Source organism: Ahaetulla prasina, chromosome 8 (assembly GCF_028640845.1).
Source record: "Ahaetulla prasina isolate Xishuangbanna chromosome 8, ASM2864084v1, whole genome shotgun sequence".
NCBI classification, from domain to species: Eukaryota; Metazoa; Chordata; class Lepidosauria; order Squamata; family Colubridae; genus Ahaetulla; species Ahaetulla prasina.
In genome coordinates, this window is record NC_080546.1 from 28,654,746 (window position 1) to 28,669,026 (window position 14,281).

At 37.3% G+C, this 14,281-nt stretch overlaps 1 protein-coding gene and 1 long non-coding RNA gene across 2 annotated transcripts; one reads left to right on the plus strand and one right to left on the minus strand.

Moving 5' to 3' along the window:
- Positions 1–202: 202 nt before the first annotated feature.
- Positions 203–7,521, minus strand: LOC131203268 (uncharacterized). Its single transcript, XR_009156328.1, has 3 exons — positions 7,227–7,521; positions 2,175–2,241; positions 203–865 (listed from the first exon to the last, which is right to left on the minus strand). It is a non-coding gene; the product is annotated as an uncharacterized LOC131203268 (long non-coding RNA).
- Positions 7,522–7,805: 284 nt separating this feature from the next.
- Positions 7,806–11,532, plus strand: RPL34 (ribosomal protein L34). The gene is made up of 5 exons (XM_058193292.1): positions 7,806–7,882; positions 9,136–9,209; positions 9,305–9,404; positions 10,749–10,852; positions 11,409–11,532. The coding sequence occupies exons 2-5, from the start codon at positions 9,145–9,147 to the stop codon at positions 11,491–11,493; spliced, it is 354 nt and encodes a 117-aa protein (XP_058049275.1). The 5' UTR covers positions 7,806–7,882; positions 9,136–9,144; the 3' UTR covers positions 11,494–11,532.
- Positions 11,533–14,281: the final 2,749 nt, after the last annotated feature.

Consider the following 14,281-nt stretch of genomic DNA (forward strand, 5'->3'; position numbering starts at 1 on the left):
CAGTGCAGTCTGCGCAGGAGAGGTGTTACGTGGGAGCCACGAGGGGCTCCCTCTATCACCCGCGCAGCCGCATTCTGAACTACCTGGAGTCTCCGGGTGCTCCTCAAGGGGAGCCCCATGTAGAGAGCATTGCAGTAATCCAGACGAGATGTCACGAGAGCGAAGTATAAAAGGATACCATTGACGGACGCTGTTCCTGTGGCTAAGGAGAGGTGGACATTGTGGGTCGTGCTCCTTAGATGTTCCTTTTACACAGAGATTAGGAAAAAACATATTCTGCCAAGTATCCTGGCCACTCTGATACTACCTATCTTCAGTGGCTGCTTAAGGATGAAAAGTCCATAATTACAGCACAGGTGGCCAGATTCTGCACCGCAGCACTGGGGATTCATCTCAAACACGTCTTCTCCACCATAGTTATATTATATAACAAATGTGGCAAATCTTTCGCACTGCTTTTAGCGTTGAACCTACAATGGGCCACAGTTTATGGACTGTAATTTTAGTATAGCTAGACCATGTATAATTGACAGACTAGATTTTATTATAGATTTTGTTATTTATTATTTTATACTAGAATTTTTATTGTATATTTACTGAACGTTTTTATTTGTTCTGGTCTCTGGTCTAAGACTTTAATAATAAACTGAATGACCTTCTGAACTTCTGGAGGAATATTTTATGGAGGAGCCAAATGTGGAACTTTTCAGGTTACATGGATGATGTCATTCCACCAAGCAGCTTTTGTAGCAGCTTTCAAGCAAAGAGATGGGGATATCATGGTTTGATGATGCTGAGTGCTCAGGACATGGACAACTTGCCAGCATTGAATGAAGCAATTCCTCAATTGGACCTATATCCACATCTGATAACACAAAATAGCAAAAATAAACAAAAATTCAGGAAATCCCAAAGGAGATTAAGTTTTTCACAAAATTTGGTATAATAATATATTAAGTATATTTGAAATTATCTTCCCTTTGTTTTAGTTTAGGATATCTGTCACTTGAACATGGGAGCTAAATCTATTTAACCAGTATCAGCACTATTGTTTAAAATATTAATATTCTGGTAAAATATTTCTTTTAGAGATCATTTCCAAATTCCTTCATCAGCAATTTAAGTTTTGTTCTTTAACAACTGAATTATGTTACCCTTTTCTATTTAGGTCATTGTTATTTAATGTCATTTAATTGGGTCTCTTCCCTCTAGGGTTCAGGACCCAGAAAGGTCAAATTTAATACTCTAATTGCTCTGAAACTCATTTGTGGTTGAAAATGTGTTTCTTTTATAATGAGCTTGCATAATTTGTTTATACATATTTTTTTCTCATTACTTCAGGAGATAGAGATATGCTGGTGTCTTAAATTTGCATTTGAGAACATCCAGTAATTAACCAAAATAATAATTATATTGGTATCAGGCTGTGAGGATACTTCTCAGCAACATGTAAGTTACAAATTTATAAATAAGGCCATGAATACACATCAAAGCTTTTGGAAGGATACTATTTAAAAGATGAAAGCAGAAGCAGCTAATGATGGTGTCAAACCTTCATAAAGTCTGGAAAGTCAGCTTACTTTTGAACAACTGAAGCTCTGCAAATTTAAGGCTGCCCTTATATTTAGGATTCTCTGGGCCACGAATATCTAGATTTCCAGCAGATGACAGAAAAGTGCCAGAAATCCTGACATTTAAATTATAGCCAAGATACAATAGTTATAAATATGTTGAATTAAAAGAGGAGTGTATGTAAACATAATTTACATGGTATTTCATGTATTAATAATATGAATGCATATTAACATTCCATAAAAATGTTGCGGCTATCATATAAATAAGAGCATACAACCATTTTATGAGGAATTTTACAACTATTGCTCTCTACTCTCTTAAGTTATAAATATTTGGAATTATACCCTCTTTGTTGTGTGAATGACACTGTATGTAATTGAGGTTGGTAGTGTAAGTATAATTAACTGCCTGGGTCATTCAGCATGGTAAGCTTTAATATTGACTTTGGTCTTGTCTTGTTTCATCTCATTTTGTATCAGAAATGCAGGAACTAGAAATTAATTAATTATTAATTTATATTTAAAAATACTAAGTACTTTAATAAAAGCATAAATTTATGTAGTAGCAGCCCAATGCCAGGCCACATTGATGGCAGATACCTCTGAGCAGCAAGCCATGCTGTGTGCATGTTGGTCCCAGGATTGTATTCTGTGTGATTGTTGGTCCCTGCATTGTAAAAGATGGATAGTTGAATTGTGCCACATTCACAATAAATATCCTTGTCCTCTGGGAGAAACCCCCATTTTTCCTCTGGGAGAAACCCCCATTTTTCCATGGCTTTGGTTTAAGCATATTATGTGAGCCTATGACTAAGGATATGGTACATGAACCCAATCAATTATGGTTATATAATATATATTTAAGCATGCTAATAAATCTGGCCAATTATTTGAACAGTCACTGCAAAAAAAAAAATCATTCTAAGGATTATGTTCCATACCTATTATCAATTACTGTTTGTTCTTTGATCTATACATATGGAGAAAAAGTAGTAATTTTTACACAACTTGTCTTTTTTATGGAAGGTGGAAACTCCAATACAACCCTGCAAGCAAGCAAATTATTGTTGTGCTGATTGGTTGCAGTCAGCCAGATGTTTAGACTGGATTTGGCATTTTTCTCCACGAATAGAATCCTTCCTGGGGTCATAGGATAGGCAAATGTTGTTTGAATTATAGTTGGTTGCAGTTAGCCAGCTGTTTAGACTAGATGTGGCATTTTTACTTACCTACTGAGCAGGGGTGAAATCCAGGAGGTTCTGGAGAACTAGTAGCAGAAATTTTGGCAAATACCACCTCTGGCTGGCCCCAGAGTGGGGTGGGAATGGAGATTTTGCAATATCCTTCCCCCAGGCCCACCAAGCCACAGCATGCCCACCAAGCCACGCCCACAGAACTGATAATAAAAAATTTGGATTTCACCACTGCTACTGAGTCCTTCCCAAGAACCTGGGATACGCAAATGCTCTTGTTTAATAGTAAAGGTATCGTTGCAGGATATAAGCTGTTCAAAATAATCTGCCTTTTGCAATTAACTGATGGGGATGTTGTCCCTACAGATGGTGTTCAAGTAGTGCTCCAGTAGTGATGTTCTGGGACTGCATTCAAGGCACTTATTGGTAATATACTTGCTTTCTTTTGCCATAGCAGTTCTATTTCTATTTGCTGGTCTTTATATTTTGTGATTTTCTCCACTTCTCATCTGCTGTCTCTAATATTGCAATGTCCACTATCCAGACTTTTTTGTCTTTCTTGTCAACAGGTATTAAATTTGGGGTGTTGCGTGGCAATGCTTGGCTGTTTGAATTTTAAACTCCAAACGTGTTTTAGCTTCTTCGTTTTCTATTATTTTGTCTATTTTGTGGTCCCACAAGTTCTTGCTTGCAGGCAAATGGTATTTCTTGCAGATATGCTGTTATTTATAGTCAGTCCATGAGATCTTCTTGCAGGGAATTAGTAGGAGTACTGGAGCTTTTGACTTACAACAATTGAGCCCAACATTTCTGTTATTAGGTGAGTTTTGCCCCATTTTATGACCTTTCTTGCCACAGTTGTTAATTGAATAACTGCAGTTGTTAAGTTAGTAACATGCTTGTTAAGTGAATCTGGCTTCTCCTTTGACTTTGTCAGGTTGCAAAAGGTGATCGCATGACCCCAAGACACTGCAACTGTCATAAATATGAACCAGTTGACAAGCATCTGAATTTTGATCATGTAACTCTGGGGATGCTACAATGGTTACTGTGAAAAACAGTCACTTTTCTCAGTGCCGCTCTAACTTTGAATGCTACAGGATTACCTGTAGTTCCATTTCTTCAGCTTTTTTCCAGAGATATCTGCTGTCTTTTCAATTCTGATTTTGTATGCATTTGTTCTTAAGGTTTGGTTCTGTGTAGCAAGAATTAGCCTGCCTCTTTTTCAATTTTCCTGCTTTCAGCCAGTCAGGACTTGCTATCTGATTTTTTCTTAATGTACTGGCCATGTAATACTTTGCTTTGCCATGTCTCTTTATTATTCTTCATCTTTTGTTCAGGCCAGTCTGGTCTCTGGTATTCAGTAAGCCTTTATAGTGTGCTATACTGCAGTACACCACAAAGGTGCACCTCCTTCACTTCCTTCCAATGCCCTTTCTTCTTTAGTTATCTGGTATATTTGTACTATTCCAGGTCCATCTATGCTCAACATCAATGCATGGAAAAAAGCATAATTCATTGTCATTATTTTTCTGGTCTTCCTGTCCAGGCTTTTACTTCAGCTTGAGTCCAGTCCACTATTTCAGCTTTATACCTAGTGCAATCTTATTCTGTTGTTTCTATGCTGTTCTAGATGCTAAGTTATTCTTTCAGTTTCAGTTCCTCTTGTTTTTAAATTAGAAGATAAGGCTAAGAGGAGGGTGCTTGATTTGAGAATAAGAATAATTAAATAGCAAGGCTGGCTCCTTCTACAACCAATTCCTCCTGATTTGTCTCTTGAGGTACTTCTGGCAAGGATTCAATTCCTTTGTCCTGGATATTCATAGAAGCCAACAGGAATTTATTAAGAACTAATCACACAAAATTACATAAAAGAAACCATCACTTTTTACAGCATAATAGTTTAGTTTATCAGTGTAATGCAACAACCATAGTGCACCTTTATTTCAGCAAAATAGAATTGCCTATGAAATCCTAGTTTTTTTGTTTTTTGTTTTGCATTTATATCCTGCCCTTCTCCGAAGACTCAGGGCGGCTTACACTATGTCAAGCAATAGTCTTCATCCATTTGTATATTATATACAAAGTCAACTTATTGCCCCCAACAATCTGGGTCCTCATTTTACCTACCTTATAAAGGATGGAAGGCTGAGTCAACCTTGGGCCTGGTGGGACTTGAACCTGTAGTAATTGCAAGCAGCTCCTGTTAATAACAGACTGTCTTACCAGCCTGAGCCACTAGAGGCCCTAGTAAACAAGATGTGGGCTGAACTAATGTGGAATATCAAACTTGTTGAACAATTGTGTCCAGTATACTATCCAGGCTCCAGGTCACGCTGAACAAAGATGCCAAGTGATTTTGATTATGATCCTATTATAGGTCCTGTTTTCGTCCTTGTATTTATAAATGATTTGGATGAGCAGTAAGACAATTATTATCAGATTTATGTATGATATAGAAATGGCAGGGGGAGGGGAACACAGTGAATTCCTTAGAGCAGGCATGTCAAACTCGCGTCAAATTGTCGTCACCTGGCGTATTGTGACTTTTTTCCCCTTCATTAAACCGGGGATGGCCATGGCATGATGCACCTAGCCTGTGGGCTGCAAGTTTTATAGCTCTGCCTTAGAGGAAAGTATCAATATTCCATAGGCTTTTGACAAATTCAAAGGACAGAAAACAATAACATTAATTTCACTACTACAAGTATAATGTCTATTTAGCTAGAAAAAAAAATTCCAAAGCATGAGGATAGATTGGTAGAACCTGTAATTGACAGCAGTTCATGCATGATCTGTTTGTCTTGGTGGATCACAAGCTGAATGTGAGCCATCAATGCAATAGGGCTGTTTATGTAACCCTATACAAAATACAATCCCAGGTTACAAAAAAAAAAAACCATACCAAGATCAAGGGAAGTCACTGTTTTTCTCTATTTCTCCGTTATCCAGACCATATCTAGAATGCTTCGGGAAACAGAATTTTAGGAAGGATGTACCCAGACTGGAGCATATTCATGGGAAAACAACTATGATAAAGCTTTGGAATTAAAAACAAAACCTCTTGATTCATTTGCAGATGGCCTATTGATTACATAATTGTAGGCTCAATAGGTTGGAGTTAATCAGTTAATCAAAATAATGAATATATTTGTGCCTTCAGGTCAGTGTTAATACCTCATGACTGCAGCTGTTTTGGCAAGGTTTTTGGGGGGACATGATTTGCCATTCCTCTTTTCTAGGACTGAGAGAAACACTGGCCCAAGGTCACCCTGCTGGCTTTGTGCCTAAGGTGGGACCTAGCACCTCTTAATCACTACTACACCAAACTGGATCTTTATCAAAAAGATATTTAATAAATATCAGTAAAATGCAGCTCCTTATTTAAGTCAGACCAACTGAATTCAAGGATGTACTTCTCAATACTGTTTTTAAAGATATTTTAAAAAAAATAACATGGAGCATAGTTTGGTGCTCAACATGCTCCCCTTTTCAATAAAAAATTAAGACACTGGTTCAGTGGTGAAATTCAATTTTTTTTTACTACCGGTTCTGTGAGCGTGGCTTGATGGGTGTGGCAAGGGAAGGATACTGCAAAATTGCCATTCCCTCCCCACTCCTGGGGGAAGGATATTGCAAAATCTCCATTCTCACCCCACTCTGGGGCCAGCCAGAGGTGGTATTTGCCGGTTCTCTGAACTACTCAAAATTTCCGCTACCGGTTCTCCAGAACCTGCTGGATTTCACCCCTGCACTGGTCCCAATAAAATGAGAAATGATAATTAAAATTACTAAAATTACTAAAAACCCTCACAGCTTCAACCTGAAACTGTCTCTGAGGACCTCACCCCATTCCTAAGAGGTCCGTAAAGGGGGCGTGCATAAGTGCACCAGCATGCTTACCATCCCTGTCCTACTGTCCCCATTTATTTGTATTCATTCCTTCGTTCATGTCCCTGTTCATACTTCAGAGGTGGGTTTCAGCAGGTTCTGACCAGTTCTGGAGAACCGGTAGCGGAAATTTTGAGTAGTTTGGAGAACTGGTGGTAAAAATTCTGACTGGCCCCGCCCCCATCTATTCTCTGCCTCCCAAGTCCCAGCTGATCGGGAGGAAATGGGGATTTTGCAGTAACCTTCCCCTGGAGTGGGGAGGAAATGGGGATTTTATAGTATCTTTCCCGTGGGATGGTAATGGAGATTTTACAATATCCTTCCCCCAGGAGTGGGAAATTTGAAACCCAACAGCGTCATACTTATACCTGCTAACTTGTACATGTCTGATAACCAAACAAACAAATCCCAAGCTTTTGAAGCGCTACCAACTATTTATAGCTACGGTTTTAAGTCTTCATCTGCAAATTATTTTCAGTGCAGTTTGTGTTTCCTAAAATCTAAGCAAGATTACAACTATTTGTTCTTGTAAAGAAGGTTCCCAAGAAATCTTCGGTCTGCAGGTTACCTTGGTAAATCGGAGGACGAGATATTCACCCTGCAAGCGCAGCCGTTTTGTTAAAAGAGAAAGCAGAAATTACATGAAAGCATGTAGGCTTAGGTAGTGCGGACGGTTGTTATGTCTTTGATATTATGCTAAAACGTAACGCTGCGTTTTAATAGAAATCCTGCCTATTCCGATAAGCTGAACGATTCAATAACCTCAGTCTTGTGGGTTGCTTTGGCCAAAGAGGGAGGTTGTTTTTTTTTTAAAGTAATATACAACACTATTTATATTTATAGTGTAACATGACAGCTGTTAATTCCTGACGCAGTAAGAAAACTGCCTTTAATGCAGGGGTCTCCAACCTTGGCAACTTTAAGCCTGGAGGACTTCAACTCCCAGAATTCCCCAGCCAGCTTTGCTGGCTGGGGTATTCTGGGAGTTGAAGTCCTCCAGGCTTAAAGTTGCCAAGGTTGGAGACCCCTGCGTTAACGCTTATCATCCCACTTTAAATTTTTAAAGCTAAACTTCCTCCGAAGAAAAACGGCAGCGCCCGCCCGCCCCCCTTTCCCTGGGAAGCTGAACGGAGCGACGTAACCGCACTTCCGGTTTCCACGTTTCAACTTTAACCTTTCCCCGCTGCCGCTTTCTTTCTCTTCCGGCGCAAGCTTCCGTTTAAGGTTGGTTCTTCTCATTTCTGGGGAAGAGTGGGGGGGTTTGATTTCAATCGGTTTCCATCCGTTGTGTAGAAAAATTGGGTGAGCTCAAAGGTTTGTCGCGACGCGGCTGGGAGCCTGGTGTGAAGGATGGAGGGTGTGCGGTTGCGATAAATGGAAGAAATAGGAGAGGAGGAGGAGGCCGCGATGGCGATCGCAGGAAGGAGGCCTCTCAGCCCGGCCTTGGAGTAATAAGGCCTTCTCGAAACCTGCCCGTCGTTATACGTGATCTTGAGTCTCCAGCGGCTCAGCTACTGGAGTGAGCAGTTTGTTTCCCTGGCTGCTCGCTCATCTGTAGTTCTTTTTTTTTCTTTCTGCAGTAGATTTGAACATTTTAGGATTGTGACATCATGCAAATACATTTGCCACTTGCCCAGAAATATATTCTTGATGATGTTACCTAGTTTGGGTTAATGAAACGTCTGCAAGAAAACAAGAATAGAATAGTATAGAATTTTTTATTGGCCAAGTGTAATTGGGACACACAAGGAATTTGTCTTGGTGCATAGGCTCTCAGTGTACATAAAAGAAAAGATACGTTCATCAAGAATCTATTATAATCTATTCTAAAAAAAAAAAAAAAACAAGCAAGCTCAGAGAGCACCAAGAACCTCTCAGAAATCTTTTCCCAGGACCAACTTTTGGTTTTTTGGGAAGGGGAGAGGGGAAAATGTTCGTGCATCAGGGTTTTTCCCCCCCAATTTGAGGCTATCTTGTGTGGTAGTTTTGGCTTATGCTCATCTCCCCATGAAATATCCGGGGAGGACTGCTTGGGGGTGGGGGTGGGGAAATAGTATAAACTGTTGGTTTGGATTAGCAGAATCTGGGTGCAAAGCTTTGCTTTTCATGTAACAGCGAAGGCTTTGAGAGCTAGAGAGCATCAGCATTTTTAGGAACATACCAAATGTGAAGGACATGCTTAATAGTATTGGTATAAAAATATTTTGACCTTATGACATATTTTCTGTCCACAAGAATAAAAATAATTATTCGTGCTTAATGTCAGCAGCATGACTTTTATAATCAAGGAGTGCAAAGTAGCATTAGATGTGATGAATTCTGACTCTTAGCAGTCCCACACTGCAATTATCCAGAGATTGTGGATACTGTAATCCAAGCGAATGGGATATTGGAGATGGCTGGTATATGGCTAAATCCAAACAGTTCTAGTCCAGCAATGACCCTTGTCATAGTCCATTCACTTTTTCTTGTTTTAGGCACTGAAAATGGTCCAACGTCTGACATATCGGCGTAGGCTGTCCTACAATACAGCCTCTAACAAGACCAGGCTGTAAGTCCAATCTAGAATTCTTGGCTATTTTCTAATTGAATGTCTTTTGTTTGAGTTTGTGACCATACTAAGTATTTGTTATCTGGTTCATATAGGTCCAGGACACCTGGTAATAGGATTGTTTATCTTTATACTAAGAAAGTTGGCAAGGCACCAAAGTCTGCATGCGGTGTATGTCCAGGAAGACTTCGTGGTGTAAGTCTTTTTATATCTATCTATCTATATAAATTAGCTTTGTACAAAGACCAAGCAGCAGGACACAAGACAATTTATATGAGAAAATCAGATTTGTGTGACTAGAGAAATAACTTGTTTTTTTTTTCCATTGTGAAAATCTGTTTCATATTGGTAGTTTTCTTTGCCTTACATTGCTTTGTGTATGTGTTTGTGTACCATAAACATATAGTAATATATATTACTAATAAGTGTTTAGTAATTCACTTACTGATAACTATTCACGTGACTACTTTTATGTCCCTTTCTATTGATTTATATTTAAATAGGTATAATATAACTTCAAATTTAGTAGTAGTTTTTAGCTTTCAGAAAACAATGCTAGACAATAACATGATTGTTGAGCTAAAAATACTTTGCTTGCTAGAATTTCCTCTTTTAAGGCAGCATTTTTCTTTTATCCAAGCTCTTTAAAAATTCTTTAACAGAGAACATTAACTTTTGAAGTGATGTGGTAAATGCAGTGGTATATTCCAGCTGCACAGATACCTATTTGTTCTGTCACCTTTATTTTCTTAATCTTAAATTATATTGCCAGCTATCTCACTAAAGGTGAATGTGGGTGGCATAAAATAATCCAATACATAAAACACATAAACACATAAAAATATTAAAAAGCATCAAAAATTAAAGATTACTAAAATTATGCAAACCCTAGGCGTGGAAGAGGGTGAGTATATCTGTCTCAATAATGGAGCTATCCAAATATGTGTTCCTGGTTCCTGGGACCCCTCCCGCAGATCTTCAGGGATTTAGGGAACATCATGAGGGATGGATCCAACTTTACCTCTGGTGTGTTGGGAGAGAAAATGTTCCATGAAACAGGGACTAGGCCAGAGAAGGCCTTCCTGGGATCTACCAAATGTAAGTCCCTGATAGATGATCCTCAGCATATCTTCTCTGTCAGATGAAATGGGACAAGCTGATGTAGTCACTTCATATGTATGAAACTATTATATTTAAAGTAATTTCAGGAAGTGTAGGTTTATCTGTTGCGAAAATATTAACAGCCAAGTCCAAATTTTGACAAACTTAATAGTGTTTTAATGAAATACATAGCAATACATCATGCCTACCTGAAATTTTCATTTCAGTGAATCTATTCTGAATATTTTTCTTTTTGGTATTAAACAGTATAGTCTTTGAAATTAAAACAAGCTTACTCATTTATAATACTTATTCAGAAATCTTTTGTCATATCATTATGAACAGGTGATTTATATAAGCATAAAAATTATAAGGGCTCTTTTTAATCCGATAAATTTCAGGAGTGAGTTACAAAAAGATGTATTTTATTTTCGATAGGTCCGCGCTGTTCGTCCAAAAGTTCTTATGAGACTTTCCAAAACAAAGAAACATGTTAGTAGAGCCTATGGAGGTTCTATGTGTGCTAAATGTGTTCGTGACAGGTAAATGATATTTTTAGTACAATTTTGCTGAACTTCATAGGTTCGTTTGAATGTACCCCAATTACATATATATTATAATTTGCTCTCTGTCAGTTATCCACAAAACTATAGATGGGAACATAGTTTAGAATAGTCACCTACTTTAGAATAGTTTTACGGCATGTTGATGTAAAGTTAATTGAAATGTTCAAAGTAACCTAAAGAGCTATATCCATCTGCTTTGTTTTATTTTACCTTTCCATTATACAGTTGGAATATCTAGCAACTGTAAGCTTATAGATCCATTGGAAAGGGGAGAAATGCATATATTTGTAACCCGTGGAGGCAACTTGATGCTAAAGAGTCTGTTTTATAAAAAATGTCCTTTGTAAACTTAACAAAATTAGAATTAGAAAAAGAACTACTGTTTCTTCCTACTTCTTCATAAAGGCTTTATTTTAACGTGACATGTAGATTGAATCTACTAACAAATACTAAATTTTTAAGTGATGCTTGTTATGATTGTGATATGGCTTGTTGCTGAATTATAACAATGCTTTTCTTATTTATTTTTTAGAATCAAGAGAGCATTCCTTATTGAGGAACAGAAGATTGTTGTCAAAGTACTGAAGGCACAAGCACAGAGTCAAAAATCAAAGTGATTTTTTCTATTCTCACCCAATAAATGAAGATTTAAATAATCTATGAGATGATTTTTCCTGAATATTAAACTATTGGCAAGAACAAAGATATGAGATCCTACAATAGAGTCCTTTTCCATTCATTTTTGGTAATACTGCTTCTAAACTTTAATCTGTAAAACATTTTTCTGTTTGTATTGTGCTAATAGTGATATTTACAAAGTCAGAATATTTTACAATTAGTAATCAGACATGAAAGACATAGGTGTACAAAAAAAAACCTGTCAAAAGAAATCAGGAAGAGAAAATATTGTAGGTGATTTAAAGCCTGAGTATCAATAATGGTGCCTGATTTTTCAAGTATATGTTTAAGGTGAGTGGTGTATAAAGTAAAAGCATTTAGAATGCTGTACTGATAACTAGAAAAACAATCACTTTTAAAAGGCAATTGTCCAGTTAAATAATTATGACTAGGTAAGGGGGGGGATCTTGGAAATCATATTTACTTGCTGTTAGGTTTATCATAAATAGGTTTATCAAACAACTGGAACCAATATTGAATTAAATACCTTAAGTGTAGTATCTATTTTACCCTACAATAATATTGTGAAGGGTGGATGGACAGTGACTGGTATCAAATCAGCCAGTAAATGCTATAATTGATGGTCTCCTTGATGGCAGTTCAGCACAACCACTGAACAGTGTTAAGTATAACTAATTACGTAGTTAAATATTCCAACAATGACTTGTTCGAATGCCTTTCCAAGTATTCATTACAGAGGTGGGTTTCACATAATTTTACCATCTGTTCCCCGTGCACCAAAAATGTGAGCACACTCGTTTCGCTTGTGCATGTACCTTCCGCATATGTGCTTTGCTCTTGCGCAGCTTAGAAAACGTGGCTAAATAGGACGGCAGGTCACCACTACCAGTTCTCCCAAACTGGCTGAATACCACCACTGATTCATTAATTGTAGAAGATTTTGCTGACAGAAAGGGAATTACAATATTTTCAAATTAAAGTATGTATTGTAAATGAGCATTGATAAGTGTTAGGTAACCCTTCAAATTTTAGGTAAGTAAAATCCTGTCAGATAATCTTTTCATCTAATTACCCAGTCTCCTGATTCTCAGATGCCCTTGGAGAAATCACAAACAAGTTGTGATACACAATAGAATTTGATAAATCTGTTTTTGTTCCTCCTGTACCAAACGCACATAGTTCTCATTGTAGTTTTTATAGAAGTCATATGCTTTCGTAGCATAACACCCCAGCTAGTGTACAGCTATAGGAAGTAGAAACATTTTTAAAAATGAAAATGAGATTCAAAAGTTTATTAACTATGAAGATAGTTCTTTAAAAAAATTGGTAAATATCTTTCAAAACATCATCTTGATTATTCATTCCATGTGTTTTGAGATAAATTCCTGCAATGATATATCGGATGCATTTGACGATGCATCTAAAGTTGGCAAAAGGATTTGAATCAAATATGCAAAGAGCAATGCTGATCATTTCTATGATCTTCAATTACTATTTCTATTTTTTTATTTTCTGAAGAGAATAATCTAAATGTTTCATTTTTGATGTGTGGCCAAATGGCTTATCAAACTGAGAAAGTAGTATAATACTATGGAATTTTCTTTCTTTAATCAGTTATAAGGGCCAAGTGTTTAATTTGGGGATATTATACCCTCAACATTGTAGCTTTGAAATATTTTGACCTATGTTTCTCAGCATTCTTGACAATTGGCTTTGTTTATTCAGGTTTATGGGAATTCTCCAAACAACTGAAGAAAGCTGCATTGGAAAAACATATTTCAAATCCAATGCTATCATTTGCATATATCGGGAGGGAATGAATAGCACACATTACTTTGATAGCTTTAGTTTGTGAATTGAATTTTTTCTTAGTCTGAGCTATTAGTGTTTGCAGAAGAGACAGGCTAATATAACTGAACTGCAAAGTCCTATGTTGGGATTACAGCATTGTATCCATAGACTGAGTTCATATGTGTGCTATGTTAGGCAAATCACAATGGCTCAGTTTACATCCTAAACCACAGAACCAAATGAAAGTGTCACATGATGTGAGGAACCCCTGGTAATAGTATCTATCAAAGGTAAATTCAGAGTAAAAATACTGCATATAAATTCTCATTTTATAACTACCATTTCATTTTGTGTGTAAATGATTAGGCTAAGTGGCATGAATGAAATGGAAAGTAATGCTAAAATGGTGGCTACTGCTAATGAAAACCAGAACTTAGAATTCTAAAAATCAAGGGCTGCAAAATCAAGGATTTAAAATAAAGCACAACTCCTAGGTTTTTAGCTGCTAGGCACTTCTAAAACTTGAACCACTTTTCTGTGTCTCAAGGCGATTCTGGACATTTATTCAGCAAATAAGTTCCAAATCTTTCAGTCAACCATTAGGGAACCGACACAAAATAATAGGGTTTTAAGAGATCCATAATTCTCGGGTGAGAGGGTAGAGGAGAGCCAAGGGAAATTGGGTGAGAAAAGAGCTGAATTAACGTTGGAACTACAAAATCTTCATACATCCAGAATCTCATCTCAGGCTTAAAAGAACGTTACATCTCCATATTTAATTAAGGCTTAGCATATTCTGCTGAAGGAAAACGGACAAATTAAGAAAAATAATAGAAGTTTCTAGCGAAAGCATAGCTGAGCATAAGCGCAATTTCTGTGAGGAATTATAACTACAATTGTCTAATTGAAATAAACCTCATTGCCGCTCGCACAGAATTGCACTCTCCGGCCGGAGCGGCATCTTTTCAAACCACC